The sequence below is a fragment of the Pteropus medius genome, unplaced genomic scaffold (assembly GCF_902729225.1).
Source record: "Pteropus medius unplaced genomic scaffold, Ma_sr-lr_union100, whole genome shotgun sequence".
Classification (NCBI taxonomy): Eukaryota; Metazoa; Chordata; class Mammalia; order Chiroptera; family Pteropodidae; genus Pteropus; species Pteropus medius.
The window spans coordinates 2,295,100-2,319,450 of record NW_024342469.1 but is presented as its reverse complement, the minus strand read 5'-3'; the positions used below and the strand labels follow the sequence as shown (position 1 = coordinate 2,319,450).

Below are 24,351 nucleotides of genomic sequence, written 5' to 3'. Positions count from 1 at the left end.
CCTTCCTGTCCAGCACTCGAACCCTGGGTTTCGGTCCCTCCCAGGGCAGTGGCCGGGAGGCGCGTTTTCACCGCTGTCGCTCCCGCTGCGTGGTGACCGAGGCCTGTGGGTGGGGACTCCTGTTAACACCCTTCTGGAACGGAGGAATCTGGAAAGTGCATAAACTTACAATCAGATACATTATACTGAAGACACAGACGTCAAGAATTTGAACGTCCTCGTTCCTGAATCATTCCGCCGTGTTTTACTTCTGGGTTCGGCCTCAGGTGACTTGCGTCCCGTGGCTCGGCGAAGGACGCCCTGTGCGATGGTGGCCACGGCATCTCTTCCAGAGAGCCGTGGACACTACTGTGGTGGCTTGAAACAGGTCACGGGAGTATTTACACTGCAGAAACAGGCAAACGTGGCCAGTCACGGCTTCACGCCTCGTTTCCTTGATGGCCTAGATTTAAGAAAGTGACAGAAAACACTCACATACAGATGAAGTTGGAAGTGTGTGACGTCTGTCGTTATTCGGTCTGAATGGCACAGAAAAGTTGAGGAAATGTTCTTCCGTTCAAAAGCTGCCACGTGCTTCAGCAAGGAAACTTTCGCGTGCTGGACTCACAGGCACGGTTCTGATAGGGGCCTCCGTTGTCACCTTTGTCACGTGTGACTAACGTCACCATCGGCCGGCGCCCGTGCTTGTCGGTGGCGGCCACGATTGCCTCGGGGCAGAGGCGTCCAGCACCACTGGGTGAAGGCGTTCCGTGAGCCGCCACTGGCCCTGCGGGACTTGAAGAGCATTGTGTGTTATTTGCAAACGCGTGCTTGCTGTACACCTGTGTCAGTGACATTTCTCACCAATGTGTGACATGTCTGTGCATGGAGGTTCCCGGGGGGCCGGTCCCCGGACACTCGTGAACGCTAGGCCATGGGCGTGGAGATCCCAGCTCAAACAGGACCCTCCCAGCTCTCCCTGGTCCGCCTTGGCCATCGCTGGGGTCCGCGAGCCGGCGTCCGTTCTCCAGGGTGTGCCCTCTGTCTGCCCAGCCCGCTCGGTGGCTGTCCCCTGACAGTGCAGACGCATAAGGGCATTGTGGCCTGACCTTTGTAGGCCAAAAGGCCCTGGAGGGGCTTCCCCCAGGGAAGAAGCTCAGGCCGCCTCCCGGAGAAACAGCCCGGGCTGTCGAGGCCTTGCACGTGTTTTCCAGAGGCGCTCGTGGATTTCGGGGCCGTGTGCTTCAGCGAGGCTCGTGGGCAGAGCCCACGGGCGGCCCTTTGCTCTGAGGTCTGCAGAGAGCTTCCCACAGCAGTGGCTGGCGGGACCTCGGGGCCTGGCTTTGCTGCGTGCTCAGAGCCCGGTCAGCACGGCCCTCCTTTGCGTCTCCGTCCTTGAGTCCCTGACGAGGGTTTGTGACACCCAGCACGTGCCAGCTGGGCGTCTGCATCCAGAGTCTGCCTGACAGTCAGCCACCCTCAGGGCCGTGCGTCCTAACAGGGTGAGGCTGGGGCACAGGTTCTGATCTGACAAGGGCGTCAGCTCCATCCGGAGCCCCAGGACTCCAAACCAGCCGGCACGATGGAGTTTAGGGGGGACTTGGAGGAGCAGCCAGGTGGCAGATGTCCCAGGACTGGAGGTGCTGGGCCTCATTTGCTTGCAGGACAAATGAGGGCCCCCAAGGGGTCGGCGGGGCCGGCACTGCAGGTGAGGGAGGCCGGGAACCTCTGGGAGGGTCTCGGCGGATGCCGCAGGCCCGGCTCCTTGCTAGGTGGAGAAGGAGCTCCTTGGGCGCTGGGCCGGGGGCAGGGTGGGGACGGGGAAGCACAGACGTGGGGCCTGGGTTGCCGCTGGGTGACCTCGGTGACCTTGCTTGCTCTGGGTGGCCATGGCGTGATCACGTGATCGAGGGCTCCTTCGAGGGTACAGGCCTGAGCAGTTGGCTGGTACGGGTGCCATCCAGTGGGAAGACGCTAAGGTTGGAGCTCTGCTCAGCCGGGCAGAGGCGAGCCACCAGTGAGACATCCAACAGACAGCGGGTAGGCGGCGCAGGCTCGGGGGTGGGCAGGCAGGCGGGTGCGGGGCTGGGACTCGGCAGGACCTCCAATACTGACTCCAGGAGCCTTTGGAGTCAGTCAGGACTGAGGCAGGAACCCGGGGTGAGGGTGGTGGCTCTGGACAAGCCTCGAGTTTGGGGGAATCCGTGAGTCACCAGGTGTGAGCCAACATCCTGAGCCTGGTGTGGGGCAGTGGATAGGGTCAGCGGTCACGAGGGCCTCGTGGTCTCAGTAGACACCCAGCATGGCGCCCTGCAGGACCGGCCGGGCCTTCGGGCTGTTGATGAGGCTGGGCCTTAGTGTCTCCTCTGTGGCCCTCCTGGTCTGCAGCTGCCTCCCCAGACTACTGGACCTCAGGGTTGGGGCCTCTTCCTGCGCGGTCAGCTGGGACGGGCTGGGGGTGGGGTGCCCACTCTCACTGGACATCTGTGAGTCGCCAGGACCGTGGTTTCAGCGGAGGTTTAGGCTGCTTCCTGTGGGGGAGCAGGTGCGGTCTGCCCCATGGCCAGCGGGAGGCCCTTGGACCCCCGGCGGACGCCGCCCGGCGCCCTGCACGCTTGCCCAGGAGCAGCGTGCGCTGCATGTCGAGGGGTGACGGCTGGGACGAGGCCAGCGCCGGGGCCAGGAACCAGATTTTTTTTTTTAAATCCTTGGGCTGGGACAGGAAATAAAGTCCCTCGTGGCTTCTAAGCCCAGCGTCCCTGAGACACTGCCGCCTTTGTGTCTGGAAGCCGTTCACCGGGTTCCCGGGCAGCGTGCTTCGTGTCCGCGTGCAGAGGCGGCCGTAGCAGGAGGGGACATGGCAGAGGCGGCTCTGCTTTGGGCGAGCGCCCCCTCGCCGGGCTGTCCTGCCTGCACCCGGGCACACGGTCACAGGGTCCCTGCATGTCGTCCTGGCTCTGAGCAGGGCGTAGGGAGCCACCTGGGGAGCGTGTCCTAGTGTTGCTGGCCCCTCTCTGAGCTGCAGGGCCAGGGGGCGGCAGACCCCACTCTGAGGGGCTGCTCCCCCTTGAGGGGCGGGTGGAGGTTGGATGGAGGGGGGGCTAGCGGGGGGCTGGGGTGGGAGGACACCTGGCAGCAGCAGCCATGAACGGAAGGTGCAGGTTGCACTTGTCACGACGCTGGCCTCGTGGGGACAGCTTCTCCTTGGGTCACGGTCGGTGTCTGAGATCCGGCCCTCCTCGCCCTCTCGGGGGACAGTGGTCTGTGGTGGTCTTCCGTCTTCATCGGAAAGTTGGGGGGTGTGCTGGGTTGAACAGTAACCCCCAAATTCATGTTCTCCAGAACCCGTGACTGTGACCTTACTCGGAAGCAAGGACTTGGCAGGCGTGATTGGGATGAGGTGGTCCCAGGGTGGGGGGCCGTGCCCCCACCCAGCGTGGGGGTGTGGCTGAGGGCTTGTCCGTCCTGGCGGGGAGGTGGGGTGCCGGGATGCCGTGGTGCCGGCCCCGATCTGACTGCAGCATGCACCGTTCAAGTGTTTGAGGAGCCCGAGGAGTCTGGGGGAGCGGGGCGGCGGGGGCAGGAGCGGGCCCCCCACGAGCCCCCGCTCGGGCAGGCCGCGTGTTTGGACTCCTCTGTGTGGGCCGTGTGAGCAGCCAGCAGGCGGAGCCTGGGCTCGGGGTGAGCTGGTGGCTGGAGGGACACACCCCATCGAGTCGCCAAGGGCGCGTGGGCCGGGGCGTGCGTCGCGGGCTGCTGGGGGCGGGGCCGCACGCCCACGTTTTGTCCTGTCTCCTGCTATGGCCGCCTCGTTTGCTCGCCAGAGCTGAACTGGGAGGGAAGGCGGCCCAGCCTCGGGGGGTGCGAGAGCCCGTAACCAGAGGCCTGCAGGGAGGGAAGCTTGGCTGGGCTGAGACAAGCACGTGACTGCTTTCCTCGGGGTGCGGGTCAGCCAGGTGCCCTGTCCGGGGGTCGGGGGCCTTGGGGCCGGCCTGTCCGGCGCCAGGTGCCGAGGAATCTCGGTTTTCCTGAAGTGGAAAGGAAGTAGGTTTCACGTGGCTGCGTTTCCCTGCTCTGGCTTAACTTTTTATTTTTATTTCTTTTTTAATCTTAAAAAGCAATAGGAAAGCATCATAGGCGTTTGGAGAGGGGTCTTACAAACCACCCACGCGCCTACAGCCGTAACACAGGGTCTTGTGTCCCCTTCGGTCCTTGTAGACACCCGTTTGCTGTACCGGTGACCTTGGGGCAGCAACGTCTTATAATTGCCTTTGTCGCCCACGGAAGCGGCGTCTTGCCTGAGCCTGCCAGGCACGGTGCGCAGAGTGCCCTTCCCTGCCCCGTGTGCGCGCGTGTGTGTGTGTGTGTGTGTGTGTGTGCGTGTGCACGTGCGCGTGCGCGTGCGTGCGATTCTCAGCACCGTCGTGTCACGTCTCGCTGTGGGAGCGAGGCTGTGTCCACCTGCTGGATTTGCTCCCGGGATGTTCCCCAGCGGGCGGAGCTCTGGTTCAGAGGCGTCTGTGCTCACGGTCCTGCCGCCTCCGGCCACGGTGGCCGGCTTTGGTTTCCGCGTAGCTGGAAGCTTTTGCGTGAGTAGTGGGTAAATTTCCTCGTGCCGCGAACCCCTCTGTTCCGGGGGTTCGCCTGTGTCCCGGGGACCCCTTCTTCTTCCCGAGCTCTTCCCGCCGCCGACCCTGCGCACGCCGTATTTGCTGCCCGTGTCCCTGGTCCCTTGCAGTGTTCAGCAGGTGTAAGTTCTCTTTTGTCCAGGTGACGGTGAGACGTTTTTCACTCTGTGATGGTTTTTTCGTCTCTTAAATACACCGTTACCCTCTCTCTAGGGACCCAGTCAGCCCTCGCTCCCTTTTCTTTCTTTCTTTCTTAAGTTTGCTTAACCTCTTAGTCAGTCCGCCGCTCACAGCCCCTCGCTGGTGGCCGGCCGCGTGCCCCTCCCCCACAGCGCTTAGCAGCCCCGGGCTCCAGGGGGCATTTTCCTGTGGTTTCCTGTGGTTTTGCACCCAGGCCACAAGAGGACACTCTGAAGTCCCGAGAGGCACCTGTTTCAGGAACTTCTGCAGCCCCTCCCCCGACGTGCCGCCCGCCTCTGCGGGCACAGAGCAGAGCCAGTTCTGGGACATTCTGACCGGGGTCTTGTGAGCCCCACTGTTGGCAGCTTTTCTTGCGGTGAGCGGTGATGCCAGGGGGAGCGGGTGCCTCGGAGTGGGGGGCGGACACGTCAGGGCTGCAGCGACACCCCCGGGCTGTGCCTAACGGCCCTCGGGGGCCTCTGTGCCTGTGCCGAGCACAGTAGGAAGCCCTCCTCCCCGCCTTTGCGATTCTCGGTGACACAGCCCAACGGGGCCGTTAGGGCCGGCTCGATGGGCTCCGGGCTGCTCACCCCGCTTCCTGCCCGCCTGGTGAGGAACGATCGCATCGTTTCCGGGGTCCCGGCCCCGTGTTGGGACGCGGCATGCGTCGTCTGGGATTCTCGGGGTGCTTCAGTCTCACTGGTGGTCTTTCCTTTGTCTGAGGGGCTGAGGCTCAGGGGGGGTGGGCAGCGGGGAGCACAGGCCCCTCTGCACAGACCAGGGCCTCCGGGCCGGAGTCGGGGCTGCGTGCATGGGCGTCCCCGACTCGCGCGGCCTCAGGCGCGAGCTGTGTGGCTGGGACCGGGGTGGGGCTGCGTGGCCCCTGCTGGGAGGGGGGCTTGGGAGGGGGGTCGGCTGGACGTGCAGAAGCAGGGCCACCGGCACCTGCCCCTGGGACCGTGGCCATGTTCCTGACGGTTCTTTGTACTTCTGAGAGGGGGTCGGCCCCCGCTTCCCTGTTGGTCATGGTGTCCTTCCCCAACCCTCCCCAGGGTCCCCAGCCACCGGTGCACCAGGCTGGCCCCGTCTTTATGGCCAGAAGGTCTCGCTGAGAGTCTTGGCTTTCCTTGCCGTGTGCGGCTCATAGTTGGCCAGCGTTGGTGGGTGGCCAGTGGCGGGAACTAGGCTGCTGGCCCCGCCCGGGTGGGTAACGGCGGGGGTTGGGGGGGCCCAGCCTGGTGGGGACAGGGCGGGAGCCATTGGGCCCTGGAATTGGGCACTTCCTGAGGGCAGAGCTGGGTCACGGCCCCGGCCTCTGGACATGGCCCTGGGCTCTGGACCTGGGGCCGTGTGTGGGAGGGTCGTGTCCTCGTGCCTGGCGGGCACCCTGTTCTGGGCAGGTGACCGACTGACCGCGCCCCCCATTCTTCTCTTGCAGGGACCCCGACCGCCATGTTAAGGTAAAGCAGAGGAGCTCAGTGCTGAACATGCTCAGGAGGCTGGACAGGATCAGGTTCAGAGGTCACAGGAGAGATGACTTCCTCGATCTAGCGGAGTCTCCCAATGCCTCGGACACCGAGTGCGGAGACGAAGGCCCCCTGAGAACGCCTCGGACCTCGCCCCGCGACAGCGAGGAGCTTCGGGACCCCGTGAGTGTCCGTGCGGCATCCCCTCCACTCGGCCTCAGGCGCCCGGGCTCTCGGCGTGGGGTTCCTCATCCCTAGGTGGCCGGGCCGAGCGTGGCCGTGGGCAGAATGCGTCCTGCCCAGCTGGTCGGGGACAAGCACGGCTTGCTCCTCCTGTCACCACGTCACTGGTGGGGCTCGTCCCCAGATCTAGGATCAGACAGCCTTTCCGTCACCAAGGGCTTGTCCGGCAGCTAGGTTTCTCCTTCCTCGGGGGTGTTCTGGGTGGCTGGCTGGTCCGCCTGGCCACGCCGGGGTGTGTGCCCCTGACCTCCGGCCACTGGCAGGCCCTCACCAGCCCATGCAGAGACCTGTGAGCCAGTGGGTGGGGTGCTGCTCATGGGGTGAGCCGATATCCAGGGGCACTTCCGCTTGGCACTGCGGCCGCTGTGGGAGCCAGGCACCAGGGGGCCCTGCCTTCTGGAAGCTTCTGTTTCGTCATGGGGTCAGGGTGGGGACTGCTCCCTACGGACCCCTCTCTGGCCGGATGTGATCCCTGGACTCACCCAGTGGAGAAGCCCAGACCCATCTCGCGGCACCGTGGGTGACCTCCGGCAGGGACGCAGACGTGGCAGCGACCGGTTCCCTCCCCACACACCTGAGCCAGGTTTTCTCCACGGACATGGCGGACACGGCGTGTGCGCTCGGCGCCCCGGCTTCCTGCATCATTAATGCTTCGTCAGAGGCAGCGCCGTGCGGCAGCTCCCGGCAGGGATGAATAATTCACCGGCGCCGCCTCCCGAGGCCGGCCGCCTCTCGGGAGGGGCCTGCACTGCGGAGCGGGGGGTGCGGGCGGTGCCCTGCCCGGCATTGGCCTCTGTCCCCCGGCAGAGACGGCGGCTGGTCCCCCAGGCCAGGTCCCATTTGCTGTGTGTCCTAGTGCAGGTCACGTCACAGAGCCGCACAGAAAGCAGGCGGGGGCCGGGGGCCGTGATTCTCCGATGAGGGTCTCCGGGCTGAGTGAGGATGGGCCTCTTGGGAGCGAGAACCGCCACGCGTGGTTCCGAGCTCAGCGTGTGTGTGCGGGGGGCGGGGGGAGAGTGTGATGGGGTTCCTCAGCGAGGCGCCGCGGGACTGCCATGTCCAGCCGGGGCCAGCGGCTCCTCCTCGCCCTAGCAGTGGTCTCCGTGGAGACCAGATGCGACCCGGCGCACGGCCATCGCAAGCGTGGGCGGTGGGTCTGCGGGCGTGGCGTCGGGGCGTCCCTCGCCGTGGGCTGGCGACGCGGGCCAGCAGCCCCTCCCGCCGGGGTCTGTCCTGAGGGCCGGCAGCCCCTGTCCGGGTCGGGCTGGGGACGGAGCCCGGGCTGCGTGGCCAGGCCCGGCACTTCCTCCTGACGTTCGTGGGGCTCGTTCCTCCGGGGTGGGTGGCTGGGCACAGGGTCCCACCGTGGGATGTGCCCTCACTCTGGGCAGCCTCTCCCCATGGGGGCGCTCAGCGCGCCCGGTTCCCGGCGTCCGTCAGTCCCCTGAGCCGCGTGCCACGTGGCCTGTGTCGCCCCCGGGGGGCTGCTGGGCCCGCAGTGTCTGTCATCTGCCTGGTACCAGGCCGCCCTCCTGTGGGCGAACCCCCCCCGCACAGGTGCGGTCGGTCCCCCCCGCGTGCATCAGGGCTTCATCGTTTTGTTCCCTTTTTCTATCGTGGTAAACGATACAGACCGTGACATTTCCCATTTCTGCCATTTTTAAGTGCACAGTTCAGTGGCATTAAGTACGTTTACATTGTCGTGCGACCGTCACCATTGTCCATCCAGGACTTTCTCAGCTCCCCAGGCTGACACTCTGTCCCCGTTAAACACTTAGTCCCCTGCTCCCCAGCCCTGGGGGGCAGTAGAGGGGTCCTGGGCTGGCCAACAGGCCCAAGGGGCCTAGGAGGCAGGTGTGCAGGGAGAGGGTGATGTCCAGGCCCAGAGTGTGGCCACGGTGGGGAGGGCCGCTGAAGATAAAGATGGAGCCTGAGGCCAGGGTCGTCTGAGTGGTCAGTGACAGGCCAGTGAGGGGAGCTGGCCAGGAAGAGAGGACCAGAGTCCTAGCATTGAGGGAACCGTCGGGAGTGACCCGTGGTCAGGGAGGCGGAGGGGCAGACACCTCCGGGGCGGGAGATGGAAGCGGGGGGTGAGCTGAGGACGCGGTGCCAGGGAAGCTGGAAGAGAGGCGTGGGCCACCTCCCTGGTCGTGTGGCGGCCACAGTGCTGCCTCGGTGGGCTCACACGCCCAGGCCCTGGCCGCCAGCTCAGCACTGCTCCTGGCGAGTCTAAGAAGGCATCAGCTGGGGGAACAAGGGGCTCGTGGAGGGGTTCCCATGCCAGGATTTCAGAGCACCCCTCGGCCTTGCCACCCCTGTCAGTGGCCCCTGTGAGCCGGCCAGCTCCCCCGAGTGGTCCTCACTGCCCCTGGCGTCCAGTGGGCTCCCAGCAGTGGGGCCAGGGGCCCCCGGAGGGTTCCTGAAGCTCTGAGCGAGTTCTAGGTGAACTTAACTGCAGTGGCCCGAGATGGACACGAGTCACAGCCCTCTGAAGACACGGGCACTGTGTTCGGACTCGGCTGAGCAAGCCGGGGCGTGGCCTTGCTTCTGCTGTGGAGCTGGCTGGACGGAACGCAGTTGAGTGATCTGCCTCTGAATCAGTGCAGAGTGGCCTTTCTGGGCCAGCCCCTCGGCCATCATGGGCAGGGGAGGGACAGATGTTTGCAGACGAGCTTGTGCCATCTCCCCTGGGGCAGGGCAGGCAGAGTTCCGCTGCTTCCCCTAGTTTCCCTGTGCTCCCCACCAGGCCTGAGGGGGCAGCAGGTAAACATGGCCTGGCCCTGCCCGCTGGGAACTCAGGCCCCAGGAGACGGCGGCTGAAAGGCTGAGAGCTCAAGTGCGGCTCAGGGCAGCCACAGGGGAGGGTCTTACCCTGGTGTCAGCTCTTCCTTCCAGGACTGTGGCCTCTGAGCAGGCGACTTATGTATGGAGTGGTCACCGGGGGTGGACCCTGTCCAGGCCACGTGCCCCACAACCCGGCTGGAGGGGGGCCGTGGGGGTTCACGGGCACCAAGACTGTGGAGCCGGGTCCCCTGTCGCACGGCAGGGCGCGTGAGACCGCTCCCCGCCAGGTCGGTGGCAGATTGCGGTTATGGAGGGACACAGGAGTGTCCGCTGGGAGCCCGGCGGCTCTCAGTGTGCCCAGGCAGGCCTGGCTGCTCCGGTCAGCAGGATGCCCAGTGGCTGCCTGTGCCAGGCCCCTGGGTGGGCAGTGGTCGCCTGTGACCAGAGGCTGCCCTGGGCCCATTGGGATTTTCAGTAGCCATCTCTGACACAGGCCAGGCCTCTGTTTGGTGTTCACTCACTTCGGGGAGCATTGAGCTCTCCTTCATGCAGCCGGCTGGGCGCTCGGCCCCCCACTTCCCCGGGGTCCTGTCGCTCCAGCTCCTGGGAGGGCGCACGCTGGCCAGCGTGGGTCTCAGCGCCATCCTCCCTTTGTGGCCTGAGGGCAGCGCTGTGACCACCAAGAGGCTGGTGTCACACTTCTGATTTCAACCATCTTTATTCCTGGCCCCGCCGGTGCTGTCTGAGATGCCCCCTCCACCGGCTGGCGAAGCCGGGTGAACTGTCACGGGTTTAAGGCAGAGCCTGCTCCTGCCTCGTCTCCAGGGGTCTGGCCGGGGGCGAGGGGGCTCCAGGCCCAGCCCTGCCAGATGAGGGGTCCTCGGGGGCCCGCGGGGGCCTGCGATGTGGACGCAGGGTGCTTGGAGGCCACTGCTCTGAGCACTTGGGTTTTCCTTCCAGGCCGGCCCGGGTACGCTCATCATGGCCGCGGGCGTCCAGGACCTTAACCGGACAGAGTTCGATCGATTAAACGAGATCAAAGGCCACCTGGAGATCGCCTTGCTGGAGAAACACTTCCTGCGTGAGTGCCGGGGGTGGGTGGGGTGGGGGTGGGCGGGGCAGGGGACCCTCATCTTGCAGAGGTGAAGCCGGCCGGACAGCTGTCCCCGGACTCGTGGTGGGGACAGATGTGGCCCCGTGTGCGCGTCCCCACACGGCCTTTTGCCTGCTGCGTCCGACTGTCCCTCTGCTGCCCCACTGAGCCCAGCCCCGGTCTGTGCCGTGGGGGCGTCGTCCCTCTCGGGGGGCAGTGGAGGGTGTCACAGGGAAGGGCTCGCACTCCCTGGGAAATCTGATGGTTTTCGTGGTGTTTTCCGACAGTGAACGCAGGGCTCGTCAGAGCTCCTCGAGGGAGCCGGGGTTTCGTGTTCATTCTGCTCCGTTTACGCGTCGAGTCGGGGGACAGTCGGGGTGTCTGTCTGTCGGCCGCACGCGCTGGTATCCGGGCTGGGTTGTCTGTGCTGCTTAACCGAACCTTCCTGCTGCCGGGGGTTCGGGGTGCTGGTGACGGTGGAGGCCGTTCCGGGGGAGCCTCCGGCCGGGTGCCTTCCCGACGTGATCTCACTCCGCCTCCGAGGCGCTCAGCGCCCCTCCGCTTCACAGGCGAGGACACCGAGGCATGGAGGGCCAAGTCGATACAGTGGCCCCACTGTTAGGTGACGCCCCAAACCCGCAGCCCCGCCCCGATGCCCAGCTCGTGGCCCCGCCGCGTGAGGACTGTGCATTTCACAGCTCATCCTGGGGTGTGAGCGACATTATTGGGGAGAAAACACAGGGAAAGAAGCTGCTTGGCCCCTGTGCGCCCAGAGCCAGTCACGTCTCAGCCGCAGAGCGCTCGGGAGGAGGGGCTGCGGGCGGGTCGCCTCCCTGGGGTGTTGTGCCTGGCCTGGCCTGTCACCTGGGTCATCTCCCTCTCTGTCCCTCCTGCGTCTTTCTCGTCCGCACGCTACGTGTGGTCTCGGCTCTCCCCACGGGGACCCCAGTTCTGCAGCCCCGCGGGGCCCCTGGCCTGCAGGCGGAGGCGGCGTCAGAGCCATGGCAGGAAGCCTGGGGCGTGAGTGACGTGGTTGTCCCTGCATTTCTACGGCCCCGTCCCCCCTCAGAACCCCTCCTCCTGGTCGTCACCGCCCTCAGTGACATGTGTGCATGCGTGTGTGCACGCGTCCCCTCTGTGGAGCCCGAGCCAGTGGTTCTGAGGATGGCCCTGTGGAGCGCCTCGGTCCCCCATGAGTCCAAGGTTGTCACCGAGGTTGTGACCCGGGAGGCAGGGCCTCGTTAGGTCCTGGTGACCCACGCCTGTGACCTTGGCTCGTGCTGAGCTCTGCAGGGTTAGGTTTAGGCCGTCCCGCGGGATCCTCGGCCAGTGCTGACCAGGGCCCCGAGCAGCAGAGTTGGACGGATTCTGCTTTGAGGCATCAGATCAGCAGACGGAGCTTTGTGACACAGGCTTTTGTGGATCAGGCAGCTGAATGTTGGCAGTGTCACGAGGCTTGATGAAGCCGCAGAGCCAAGTGCTGTCAGTGAAAGCATCTGACAAGCGACCCCGGCCGGGAGGGGGAGCAGGAGGTCTCCCGGAGAAGGGGTCACTAAGCAGGGGCTGGAGGGGCGCAGGCGTCCACCAGGGAGATGGGCATGCGGGCGGCCGGGGCCCTCAGGGATACCCGTCCGGGGCCGACTGGCTCTGTGCCGATAGGGGCTCCTGGCCCAGCGCGGCGTTGGGGCGTCCGCGGCCGACCTTGCGTTCGACCCAGGAGCGTCTCGTCACACTCCTGGGCTGCTCGTGGCGCGGAGGGTGGAGACTTCAGCTTGTTCTCTTCTGATTACGCGGAGCGTCCGATGGCGATGGCGGCAGGTCCCTCCTCAGCACTGTGCCCACCTCTGTCCCTCCTGGCCCCTGTGGCGGGACGTGGAGTCCAGCGTCCTCGCGGTGGGGGCCGGGCCCCGGGCGCAGGGCAAGGGCGTCACGAGTCGTCCAGATAATTCAAATCCGCATCCAGGACCGTGGTTTTTTTTTTAAATAGTGGTAAAATACACACATACGTGAAATTTACTGTCTTGACCGTTTTTACGTGTGTGGTGCAGCGGCTTTGAGAACATTCGTAAAGTTGTGCGGCCGTCACCACCGCCGTCTCCAGAACTCATCTTGTAAAACCGAGGCTGTGTTCCCCCGGCACCCACCGTCTCTCCGTCTCCATGGGTGCCCCCCCCCGCACCCCCCGCCCCGGCCGTCGCTCTGTCGATGGCTCTGAGAGCCTCAGGTGGGTGGGGTCGCCCAGCGTCCGCCCCTCCGTGTCTGGCTCGTCCTATTCAGCACAAGGTGCTCACGGCGCAGCCACGTTGCCACGCACGACAGAACTTCCTCCAGGGCCGCACACCGCCCCGCTGCATGCGTGGACCGCCCTGGCTTTGTCCGTTCGTCCTGCCGTGGACGCCGGGCCGCTGCCCCGTTCGGTGGTGGGGAACGTGCCGCCGTGAGCACGGCTGGGCACACGTCTCCTCGAGTCCCTGCTCCGTCCGCGAGGACGTCGCTGAACCCCGCCCGACTTCGCCGAGTCGCTCTCACGCTGGGGGAGCTGCTGCTCGGCGAGCGACACCAGCAGCCACGCGTCTGCTTCACCCCGCAGGGACCCGCCCGCCGCCTCAGCGGGCAGCGCCGACGTGCCCTGGCTGTGTGTTTCCCGTTCTCTGTCGCCCAGGCGGGACCCCCCAGGGGGGCGCGGTTATGTGACTTCAAAGTCGCCGAAGAGTCCGTCCCCTTTCTGTGGCTGTGCCATCAACCCGAGACAGGCGGATTCTCGTTTCTTTTTGCCTTAGATGTTTAGAGATTGATGTTTTCTCTTTCAAGCTTCTGCTTGATGCAATTTCAGACTTACAGGAGTCATAACAATGCGCACAGAATTCGTGTGTACTTGTCAGCCGGATTCTTCCCAGAGGTTAACATTTTACCCCATTCGTCTCTTTCTGTCCCATCCATCCATCCATCTACCCACCATCCTTCCTTCTGTCTGTGCATTTTATTTTCTGTACAGTTTGAAGGTCATCTGCAGACGCGACATCCCTCGGGCTCTATCAACTTCTGTGTATTACGAAATAAAGCGAACACATTCTCTTGTCTAAACACGGTATGTCGTCCGAATCAGAAAACTGACATCTATGTGATGTTATCGTCTAATCTAAGATCCTGTGGTAACTTCTCTTTTCATGCTGGTGACGTCGTGCATGGCGAAAGGGAGTCCTGAGTGACGCGTAACATTCGGGTGTCGTGCCTGGAGCAGGAGTTCGGCCTCTCTCTCCCCCGACGAGAGCAGGTCGGTTATTTTGTAGGATGTCCCTCGGTTTGGGTTTCTCTGATGAGAATCAGGCCAAGAGTTTGACAGGTGTGGTGCTGTGTCCTTGGCGCCTCGTGTAGGAGGTACGTGACGACATTTTGTCCCATTGTGCGTGTTATAGAGAGTTCTTTTGAAAATTAAGTGTATTTTTGTAGTTATCTGTACCTGTTTGTGCTTCCAGAGTCCAGGTATATTCAGAGAAACTGGCTTCTCTCGTGTGCCTGTGCCCTCTCTTCCCCCGTGGAGACCGATTACCTTTCACAGTTTATCCTTCTGTTGACTTTTATAGAAGCAGATATGTGCATTTCTTCTTAAGTCTCTCACCTCAGATAAACGTTAGCTCATTCTTACGTTCCTCACACTTCCGTCGTGTCCTGGAGGCTGCTCCAAAGTGGTCCTTAGGGGTGGTCCTTAGGGGTGCTCCCTGTTCCGTGTTCCCGGTGCATCTGCCGTGCAGATGTGGCCTGGAGAACCCCTGCCCCCGACCACGATGATTACATCGTCACCTGTGTCCTGTCGCGTGGCCGCGGGTCCCTCCAGGCCTGCCGCGTGGTCGGCACCGTCACTGGTCCCCCCCGGACCTGCCGCATGGCTGCGGGTCCTGTGCCCTGAGCGTCTGGCCTGATGCCCAGGGTGCAGTGGAAGCTGAGTGTGTAGAGGGAATTGTGGCAGAGCCTGGTCGGAGCTGGACCGTGCACAGGGAAGCCTGTCCCTCCCTCCACACCCATCTCGGCATCTGGAGGAGGATGGAACATAAGACACGACGTGAGGCAGTCTCGAGACCCATGGAGATGTTCCGGCCGCCACTAGGCCTGCGTCCGTGTGCCGGTCTGACGTGGGTGGGGAAGGCACGCTGGCCCGGAGCGGGGACCCAGGCTTCCGGTCCCCGACTCAGCCACGGCGAGCGGCCGGCTGCGAGGGCCCTGGCCGCCCCGTCCACAGAGTGCCTCAGCGTTCACGTCGAAGTTCCTTTCGATCGTCTGTCGTTCTTTCTGTCGGAAAGCAGACTGCTGCTCTTCACAGGGAAGAGGGACCAGCCGAGTGCATGGGGACGTCTCCGGTCGTTAAATAAATACTGCAGAGAACAAATGCTCCTGCGAGAAAATGTCAGGATGCAGAACGTGGATCGAGATGTGCCCTGGCGGCGGCTGGAGGCGGGGCCCGAGCGTTGTTAAAGGAGCCCATGAATAAATTAACAGCGTCGGTCGGTTCGGTGGCCTGAGGTGCAGTCGCTGCTGCCTCTGTCCACGCACTGAGCGGGAGCGAGCATCTGTTGCTCGCCTGCTGGTGCAGGCCCTGGGCCACGGGTCCTCCAGCCTCGTGAGCGACACACGCAGGCTCTGCTCGGGAGTGGATCTTGGAGCGTCCTGGTTGCCAGCCTGAGCCCGAGGCTCCCTTACCTGTGGGCGGGTTCTGGTTGCCGAGCTGTTTCTTCTCCCCACGTTGATGCGAGGGCCTGTGGAGTGCTCCCAGGACGGGCTGCAGGGTGCATTCCTGGGGTGCCACACCCTGGGGTCGTCAGCCCTCGAGAGCAGGGACGCCATCACCTCTGAGCCACCGACACTGCCCGGTGTCAGACACGTGCCGGGAAGGGCCTCCTGGGTGTCTAGACTTAGAAGGCCCTGGAGCGGGGCCGGTTCTGGGCCAGTATGGGCGATTCGGGTAAGGGAGACTGTGCTCGCCAGCCGAGTCTTCTGAGGACAGAAGGGCCTTGGGAGCCGCCCGCGGCGGGAGGTGTCCAGGGAGGCGAGGCAGCCCCTCGAGGCCTGCTGGGGACGGGGTCGGGTGTGGGGTTGGTCACGTGCCTGGAGACCTGAGCCCGCAGACGTCCCTCTGTGAGGGGCGGTCTCGCTTATTTATTTATTTATTTATTTTGACTCTGCTCCTCCTGTTTGTCTGGCAAGACGGAGCTCGGAGCATGAGCTCTCCGTGCCCAGGCTGGGTCAGACAGTCCTGCCCTGCAGCTCATTAAACGCTTTCTGCCCTTTTGCGAGGGTGGCGGATGGGTGGCCCAGACAGGAAGGGAGCAGACAGATCCGATAAGCAGAGGCAAAGACGGACGACAGATGAGACTGGATGTCCGTGTCCTATAGAATTCACCTGGGAAAAACGTGAAATCGGCCCCCAAGAAAATTACTTGTCTGACCCACCGGGCTGGCTTGAATTTCACTTTTCTAGATCACTCTCCGTGCCCGGCGAGAACCTGCTCTTTCATTATTCATCGTGTATGTTCGGTGCCGGCCCCTCGTTGTCCAGGACAGACGTTGGGGCACAGAGGCCCGCTGACCCCACCGGGCAGCCTCAGCTCAGCAGCCGGCCAAGCGCCCGCCCTGCCCTGCCCCTGTGGCTCTCACTTGGGGGTCCCGCCCATGGCAGGTCTCCTCTCTGCTGCTCCCGGGGGCCCGGAGCTCCGGGAGTGAGGGGTGAGGGGTGAAGTCAGAGGGGAAGCTTGGGCACGCCTGCCAGTTGGTGCTGTCTCCATGGCTCCCTGTCTCGGGTCCAGCTTTATCGCGTGACGGGTGCTTTGGAAGATGGTGCAGTCGAGTCCCATGGGGAGTGCTAACCCAGGACCCATGGTGAGCTCTGTGGCCTCTGGTGGCTGCTCTGCGTCCCGGCCCCGGGAACACCTCACGAACTCCCCGGGAATGAGAAAGGCCGTGAGAGCCCCACTTCCGGGCGGCTCCCCTGAGCTCCGTGTGCAGTGGGCAGAGCGGCTGCCAGGCCAGCGTGCCTTCTCCCCAGCCCCTGCCACCCCCTGGGGCGGTCCCATCCTGCCGAAACCCTCGCGTGCGTGGACGAGGCTGGGCGGGCAGGGACAGGCTGTCTAGTGGCACGTGGGGAGTGTCCTGACGTGCCAGCTCCATAAGGGACCCATCTTTGCCTTTTGTCTCCTGCACCAAGCTGGACTCCTCAGAAAGGGGGCGGGGGGACCCGCTGCCTCGTGTGCAAATTCCCACAGCTTTGCTCAGTGTGCGTGTGGGGGTGTGGGTAGGTGGGAATAGATGCGAGTAGTTGGGGGGGGTGGGTGGGTGGGGGATGGACAAGTAGGTGGGTGGAGTGGGGTGGAGGAGGGATGGGTGGGGGTCAGTGGCGGGTAGTGAGATGCTTAAGGGGGGGACAGGGGGGGACGAATGAGGCTTGTCGCCTGCACCAGGCACACCCTTCCAGGCCCCACCCAGCACCTCCCAGAGCTCCAGTTCCCCAGCCGTACCCTTCCTTGCTCCCGTCCACTCTGGTGTTTGGTACCTAAGTGCATCTTTCATGTGCGTCACCTCTGCTTCCCGGCGGGCTCACCCACTCAGCAACTCAGGGCCTGGTCTCACGTGGGGGCAGGGTCTCTGGCTGTCCCCAGCCCAGTGCTGAGCAGGGAGCAGGAACTTGGCAGTCCGCCCGTTGCTGAGGGAGAGGGCCCGGCCCTGAGTGCTTGGCCGAGCAGGGAGGGGCGCGGGGCCGGGGGCCGGGTGCACGTGGCTCCTGGTTCTGTGCCGGGCCCGGGGCCCAGAGCCCCGCCCTCGGGAGGTGAGATGCAGCAGGTGTCTCTGCTGACAGGCCGCCTCGGTGCCTCAGGGCGAAGCGCCGCTGGGACCCTCTTACTGTTCGAGGTGGGACAAATTGTAACACACTGCTTATTCCCACCCCCCATCAGCTCCCTAAAACCTGCCCCAAACGCAGCACTCGCCAGCGTCTCGGCAGCAGCCTATCCCGTTCGAGTGCAAATGCTTAAAACGGCCGCCCCCGAGGACCCGTCCCTCGCTCAGCGCGGCCGCGACGTTCCGTGACCTGCGACCTGCGTGCGTACAGCAGCAAATGGCAGAGCAGTGAGCAGATGTCAGGGGAAAGATCGAAAGTTTACAATGGAAGTGAGTCATTTCCTGCAACGAACTGTTTCTCCCCAGCGGAGGGCGGGGCAGAGAGTCGCAGCAGTGGGCGTGTGGAGGTGTGTGCCTGGCTCTGGACCTGATGTCTGTCAGGTCACCTCGAGGAGGGTGTGGCCGGGCCTTCTGGAAAGGTCCTCGGACAGGGTGGGAGGGGCAAATCCGGTGAGAGGGACCGGACAGGAGAGTTGTGGGAGGAGGGAGCAGAGCCGGGGCCTCCAGGTGAGCGGCCGCCCCCCTGGCCCGCGGGCGGGCACAGAGCTTTGAGGGGTCCCCGCTTCGCCTCCTGGCCGGTGGGAAGGAGTGTTATTTAAGCGTTATCACTCGATTTTTATTTTGGGCTGTGGCTGGGCCTGTTGAATTCTGTGCCAAGAGGACTCCAGCTTGAGGAGTTCTACTTTTACGGGTTTAAAAATAGCCTCGAAGCTGAGTTCCTTCCTCCCAGAGACTCTCCTGCAGGCTGGTGGGGGCGGCAGGGGGGGCGCGTGTGGCCTGCGCTGCCTGGTGTGCGGTGGGCTGAGGCGTCTGCCCATCTGCCTCTGAGTCGGGGTGGCCGTGGCCTGTGGGGCCACAGGCTCATGGCAGCGTCCTCTCTGTGGGTCCTTCTCACTGTGAGTTGAAGCCGGTGAGGGCTCTCGGTCACGGTACCGTCCGCAAGGCATCCCCGGGGCCTTGGGAGAGTCCTGCCTCAGCTGGACGTGGGGAGCAGGGGGCTTAAGGGCCATTTGACCCGCTAGAGGACGGCCCTTCTTTGTCTCGTGACCTGCAGGTTCCCGAGCGAGGCGGAAGGAGGACATTGTCCCTCCGTCCAGGGATTCCCAGGACCTAGAATTTCATCTCGGGAAAGTCGTGGGCAGAATTTCGCCCTCCCCCAAAGTATCCATGTCCTAATCACCAGAACTTGTGAACATGTCACCTTACCTAGCAAAAGGGACTTGGTAGAAATGATTAAGCGAAGGATCCGAGGTGGGCTGATTATCCCGGCTTGTCTGGGGGGCCCATTGCCATCGCAGGGACCCCTGGGAGAGGGAGAGGGAGGGTCACAGTCAAGAGAAGATGTGACGACGGGGTCAGAGGTCGGAGTGACGTTATTGCTGGCTGGCGGTCACCAGGCAAGGAACGCCGGTGCCTCTAACGCTGGGTCGGGCCAGGCGACCTTCTCCCCTGGACCCTCCAGAAGGAGCCGGCCCTGCCCGCCTGGACTGCGGCCCCGGCGCAGGCTCTGTCCTCTGAGGACGCGTGTTGATTTAAGCCACTACGTTTGTGGTCATTTTTAACAGCAGCAATGAGAAGTGAATACGGGGGTTTTCGAGGGGCTTTATCACCTAGCCCTGTGTGTGGCATCACAGCCCCCCCACTCCAGCAGGAGACCCTCCCAGTGGAGCAGAGGGTGCCTGTGGCCCAGGCGGGCCGTCCGTGGCGAGGCGGGGCTGCGGTGGGCGCAGCTCTGCCTGGCCTGCCATGGTGGCATCTGCAAGCATCTCGGGACCCAGGCGGTCCCGTGCTGAGACCAGGTGTCCCAGGGCTGTGCAGAAAGAAGGCCGTGTCACTGCCTTAAAGGCCTGAGCAGAGCCCGGAGGTCTGCGGCCGGCTGCCACGGGCCTTGACAGCTCCCAGGACGTGGGGCCCGGTGGGGGGCTGGGCGAGACGCGGCCGCCTTTTGATGGACCAGCTCAGCACTCTCCACTCAGCAGGAAATTGGCTTCTGTTTCTTTTCTCTGAGAGGAGGAATTGATGGCGGGGATTGGTCGCGCCTCCGTCCTGTGCGGAGCGATGGCTGTGCTCCACGCGCTGCAGCTGACCTAATTGTGTCACCGCCGGGAGGGAGCAGGCCTGTAACATCCACCGCCACGGGCTCTACCCTGTATTTCGGGCGCAGGGCGAGTCGTGTGGGCCGGGAGAGAAACGGTCACAGATACTGGCTGGTTTTATTTATTGAGTTGTCTTTGTACTACCAGCAAAGGAGGCATTTAGAAAAGGCGGGAAGTCTTCTCGTGGCTTTGCTGGAACGGGGCGGTCGGATTTCCACACTTGCCGGGGAGAGGGCTTTGGGGAGTGAGGCGCATTGGGCTTCGGGAGTCTGGGGGGCAGGAAGGAGCGTGCCTCAGCCCCGCAGAGCGCCAGAGCCCGGGGAGGGCTGGGGAGTGGGTCCATCCTGAGGGGTTAAGGTGCAGAGGCCCGGGTTACAAGGACATGACTCCTGGGGTGGCCGGAGGCCACTGGTCTCTGAAACCCCCCGAGATTGGGAGCGTGTCTCTGCACACTCAGAAGCAGGTGCAGCCCTCTGCACGGGTGTTGGGAAGGGATCTGCATGTGCACATGTGTTCGCATCCGGCCCGGGTCCGGCCTGGCTAACTGCGGCCACGTGGTGGAACCTGGCTGCATGTCGACCTTCCACAGGTTAGCGACATGGGGTGGGGGGGGTCAGGGGGCGGCCAGCGGTGAGGAAAATGTGGTTTCCTGTTAAGGATGCTGGGGGGGCTGACGCGCTGAAGCCTGTGGGAGGGGAGGCAGCTGGGGCTGCCATGACCTTCAGCTGGGGACGAGATCCACGGAGGCGACTGGGGTGCATGTGGGTGTTGGGGTTTCAAGGAGCAAACGGGAAAGCCCCTTGCCTAGAGCACCTTGGCCTTGGCTCCCAGGAGCAAGGCCGCGATGGTGCGAAGCCCTCTGTGTCCCCCTGTGAAGCAGACCCGTGAGCTGCAAAGCTCCCTGGCTCTTTGGGAATTTGCCCAGGCCTGGTCCTCATGAGGGGTACGCAGGGCTGGCACTGCGGGCACCTCTGCCTTGGGAGAGGGGTGCCGTCACCCCTGCAGAGGGCTGAGTGGCCAGGTCTGCCTGGAGAGTCATCGCGAGGTCAGTCGTCCACGGAGCCTCAGCTGAGCACCTGCTGTACGCCAGGCCCGGTGCTCCAGGGGCCAGGTGGCTCCGAGGGGTCCTAGGGAGGAGGCCACAGGTCCCTGCAGGCCCATAGGAGGCTGGAGGTTTCTGCGCCCCCCAGGGCCCAGGCTGGCCTGCCGTCACTGGGTTCCAGTCCTGGAAAAGGGGCCCCAGCGGCCCCATCACTAACACACCCACCTCCCAAGGGCCCAGCGTCCCGCAGGGAGCAGCTCCCAGGCTCACACAAGCGGGTCAGTTCACATACCTGACGTGCTCTCAGGGAGCCACCTGATGCCTGCTGCGGGCAGGCTGTGATGGCTTTATTTACCATGGCAGTGTCTCCGCTTCGACAGAGCCTGGTGCGTGGCATTTGTGAGCGGTGGGCTCAGAGCCCAGCCAGCCTTAGCATGTGGCCAGCTGGCAGTCCCATGGAGGCTGGGGATCCCGGGCTGGTCACCTGTCACGGCTGTGGACCTCTGGTCGCCCGAGTGCCCCTGCTACCCACAGCAGGTGTGATGTGTGTGCGGGGCGTGGCAGCTGGGGACGCGGAGTGCCCTGGAGTCCTCAGGAGCCCTCGCATGAGACTGAAGTGTGGGGTCCGCACGCCTGCCGTGCACGGTGCAGATGTCCCTCAGGTGCCGGTGGCCTTGAGCTGCGGCAGTGCCGGCCGCTCACACTCGGGCTGATTATGAATTCCCACTGGGACCCCTCCCCCGCCACCAGCGTCCTCCCTGTCCAGTTCACGGGGCCCTGGTGTGGGCGTCCTGCGGTCGGCACTTCCGCTCTGGTTGCTGGGCTGCCACGTGAGCACACGTGCTGTCCCCGGACGCCTCGTGTCTGTTCACTGTGTCCTACTGGCTTCTCCTTGAGCCAGGCGGGGTCCTGGGTCCGTCACAGGCGGTCGAGCAGATGGGCCCCTCCCGCAGGCCTGCTGGGGGTGTGGGTCTGAGTCGGGGACCCTCGGATGAAGGTGGACGTGTCCACCAAGGGTCGTGTTTGCTGTGCCCCTGCGTCACCTCTGGGGACCCTTTCTTGGCACCCTGAGGACCCGTAACATCCCAACAGGAAAGAGCAAAACCCACGAGAGAGAGAGACAAAAGGCCACGTTAGGTTCGGGGGGGTGGTGTCAGGGGAGGTTCCTCGGGGGATCTGGCATCTGGGTCAGGAGCCGAGGTGAGGGGAGCTTTCCCGGCCTTCGTGCCGAAGGCTGAACTGTGGCTGGCGGAGGAGGAGGCCTCGGGAGGCCTGTGAAAGCAGACCCCTGCTGATGAGGGCGAGGAGGTAAGGGGAGAGAGCGAGAGGCGCGCCGAGAGGCGAGGGGAGAGCAGGTGGAGGGACTGGCCGGGGGTGCCTGTCATCAGAACCCCTATGGGGCCTGGCCGAGTGTCAGGCAGGACAGCGGCAAGTTCTGGCTTAGGCTTAGGGGGAGGCCGACTGCCGCTCGCAGCCAGGTCAAAGGATGTGAGGAGGGCTGGGGGCCAGTCAGGAACCAGCACAGAGCTGAGGCGAGCAGAGCGGATGGACTTGGGGTGCTTGCGGAAGGCTCCCGTGCGGGGGTGGGGGGGCGGAGGCCCTTAGCTGTGCCTGGCACCTGCCCTCTCCGCTGTAAAGGAGCCAGGCTCTGCGCACTGGGTCACAGCTCCTCCAGCGAGGCTGGAGGCTGAGGCCTGGCTTCCCGCAGCCTGGCACGGGGGCTGTCTGTGCTCCTACCTGCCTCCTGGGCCGCCCGTCACGCACGGCCTGGCCAGCACCCTCTTCTGAGTCTCACTTGGAAGTGTCCCCAAGCTCCTAGGCAGGGGCCTCCCCCCTTCCGGTCTACCCTTTGTGTGGCCCCTTTGCAGAGCCAGCTCTGTGGCCTCGGGAGGCACTAGGGCTGGAGGCCTCCGTCCTTACAGAAACAGCCGTGCCAGGACCACGCTGCTTCACCCCAGGACCGAGGTGCGGTCAGCGGGAGCCAGGCAGGACAGCTTCCCGCCGGGACTTGTAGGCGAGGGCCTCGGCAGGGCACTGGCGGAAGCCGAGAGCAGATGCTTGGAGCAGGGCCCACCCCAGCGGGCGGTTCCAAGCGGGAGGGCCGAGCACTCCAAATATTTACCAAGCAAACGCTCCAGCAGCACTCAGCAAACCTAAATATTATTTCACTGGTTAGTGAGAGAATCCAGCAAGTCACGAACTCTCCAGGTGGGGGGGTGGGGCCGGGGCACTGCAGGTCGGGGGGTCTTCTGACCTCCAGCCCCTCCTCGTCCACCCGTGTGCTGTCTGGACAAGGTGCCCTGGCGTTCACACACAATCACTTCTGTAGGCTGGATGTGTCTGGAGCCTGGGGCTGTTATCGTGACCTTGGCCTGAATTTCATGGTCTTGGGCCTGGTTCTGTGTTGCCGGGTCTGGTGAGGTAGCCAGGACAGGACAGGACAGGACATGAAGAGAAGCTGCTGGATCGCCGTGAGCATTTCACCATCCGACCCAGGCCATCGTCATCAGGGTCTCACTGTGACTGGCAGCGAGGGGCAGTGGGTGCCTGCCTGCAGCCCCAGCCGCTGGTCAGACCTCCAGCCGGTCCTGCCACACCCGGGGCCCGGTCCTCACCCAAGTGAGGTGAATTAACTGGTCACGTTTCTAGGTCTCAGGAATGCCATTCAGGACTGGAGCAAATGTGGCTTTTCCTGTGTGGTTTCCATTTGCAAGGTCTCAGCCTGGTAATCCCGTCACCTGGGTGGTCTGTGACCTGTCACCTGGATGTGGTCACCACGGGCCACGCTCAGAGCCGACTTCTGGCAGAAACAGTGCTTCGAGGGCCCTCGGGCGGTCCTGGAGCCCACTGCCACCCAGTACACGAGCCTCAGCCCCAAGGGCAGGCGGCGACCTTGATCGGGGCTGTCATGGTGTGGGCGTGGCCGCCCTGCCCTCACTGCCCCTGCTCCTTTTGGAGGCAGGGGGAGGGTTTGCTCCTGGCCCCCTCCAGCCTCAGGCACCCGCGTCCCTGGCGCCTGCCTCCTCCTCCACCTTAGGAGCCAGCAGTGGCCTCTCCAGCCTCTCTCTGACCCTCCTGCCTCTTCTCGTGAATTTACGTAATCCAGATAATCCAGGAGACTTTAACTTCGTGGCATCTGCAAAGTCCCTTTGTCCGATGGGGGAACACAGGCCTCTTTGGGGGCTATTGCTCAGTTTATCCCATTCTCCAATTAAAATGTCAGCCGCCCGACGCGGCATCTGTCACTCCTGGAGTGAGTGTCTGGGCCTCCTCCTGGCTCCCGGGGCTCCGTACACCTCGTTTCACCTGACACCCCCAGCCCGCGGCCCCTCCTGCCCCGGGGCCTTTGCACGGCCGTTCCTTCTGCCGTCCATGCTCTTGCCCAGACACCCACGGCCTTGCTCTGCGTTCTCCCAGCCCGGGACTCAGGTCAGGCCGCCTCAGTGAGGCTTTGCACGACTCCCCACACATCCCCCCGCCATGCGGTCCCCGGGCCCTCTGCATGGCGCCGAGTTCCTGCTGTGCCACCCGGGGCCGCGGCTGGTGCGCACGTGTGTGTGTGTGTCCATGTGTGTGTCCATGTGTGTCCCTGTGTGTGTCCGTGCGTGTCCACGTGTCTGTGTCTGCGTATGTATCCACTTGTGTGTCTCAGCGTGTGTGTCGCGTGTGTGTGTGTCCGCGTGTGTCCCGATGTCGTGGGTCCCCCTTCCTCGGGGGCGTCCGGCCGACAGCGTGGTTGGCGAGACGGTTCGGCGTGTGTGTTGCGCCCGTTTTAGCGAGTGCAGAAAGCCTCGCCAGGTCGCCCTCCCCCACCTGGGAGAGGAGCCGCGAGGAGCAGCGCCCCGGCCCCCCGCGGCCGGGCCGAGCGGTCACCTGGCGGCCTCTGCCTCACAGAGGAGGAGCTGCGGAAGCTGCGCGAGGAAACCAACTCGGAGACGCTGCGGCAGGAGCTGGA

At 64.1% G+C, this 24,351-nt stretch overlaps 1 protein-coding gene across 1 annotated transcript in view; it reads left to right on the top strand.

The window, feature by feature from the left end:
- GRAMD4 (GRAM domain containing 4) overlaps window positions 1-24,351 on the top strand; it is a 70,185-nt gene that overhangs the window by 24,182 nt on the left and 21,652 nt on the right. The window contains exons 2-4 of the mRNA XM_039863149.1: window positions 6,226-6,436; window positions 10,241-10,361; window positions 24,291-24,351. Coding sequence (XP_039719083.1) covers window positions 6,226-6,436; window positions 10,241-10,361; window positions 24,291-24,351 — 393 coding nt within the window. The remainder of the gene's footprint in view (window positions 1-6,225; window positions 6,437-10,240; window positions 10,362-24,290) is intronic.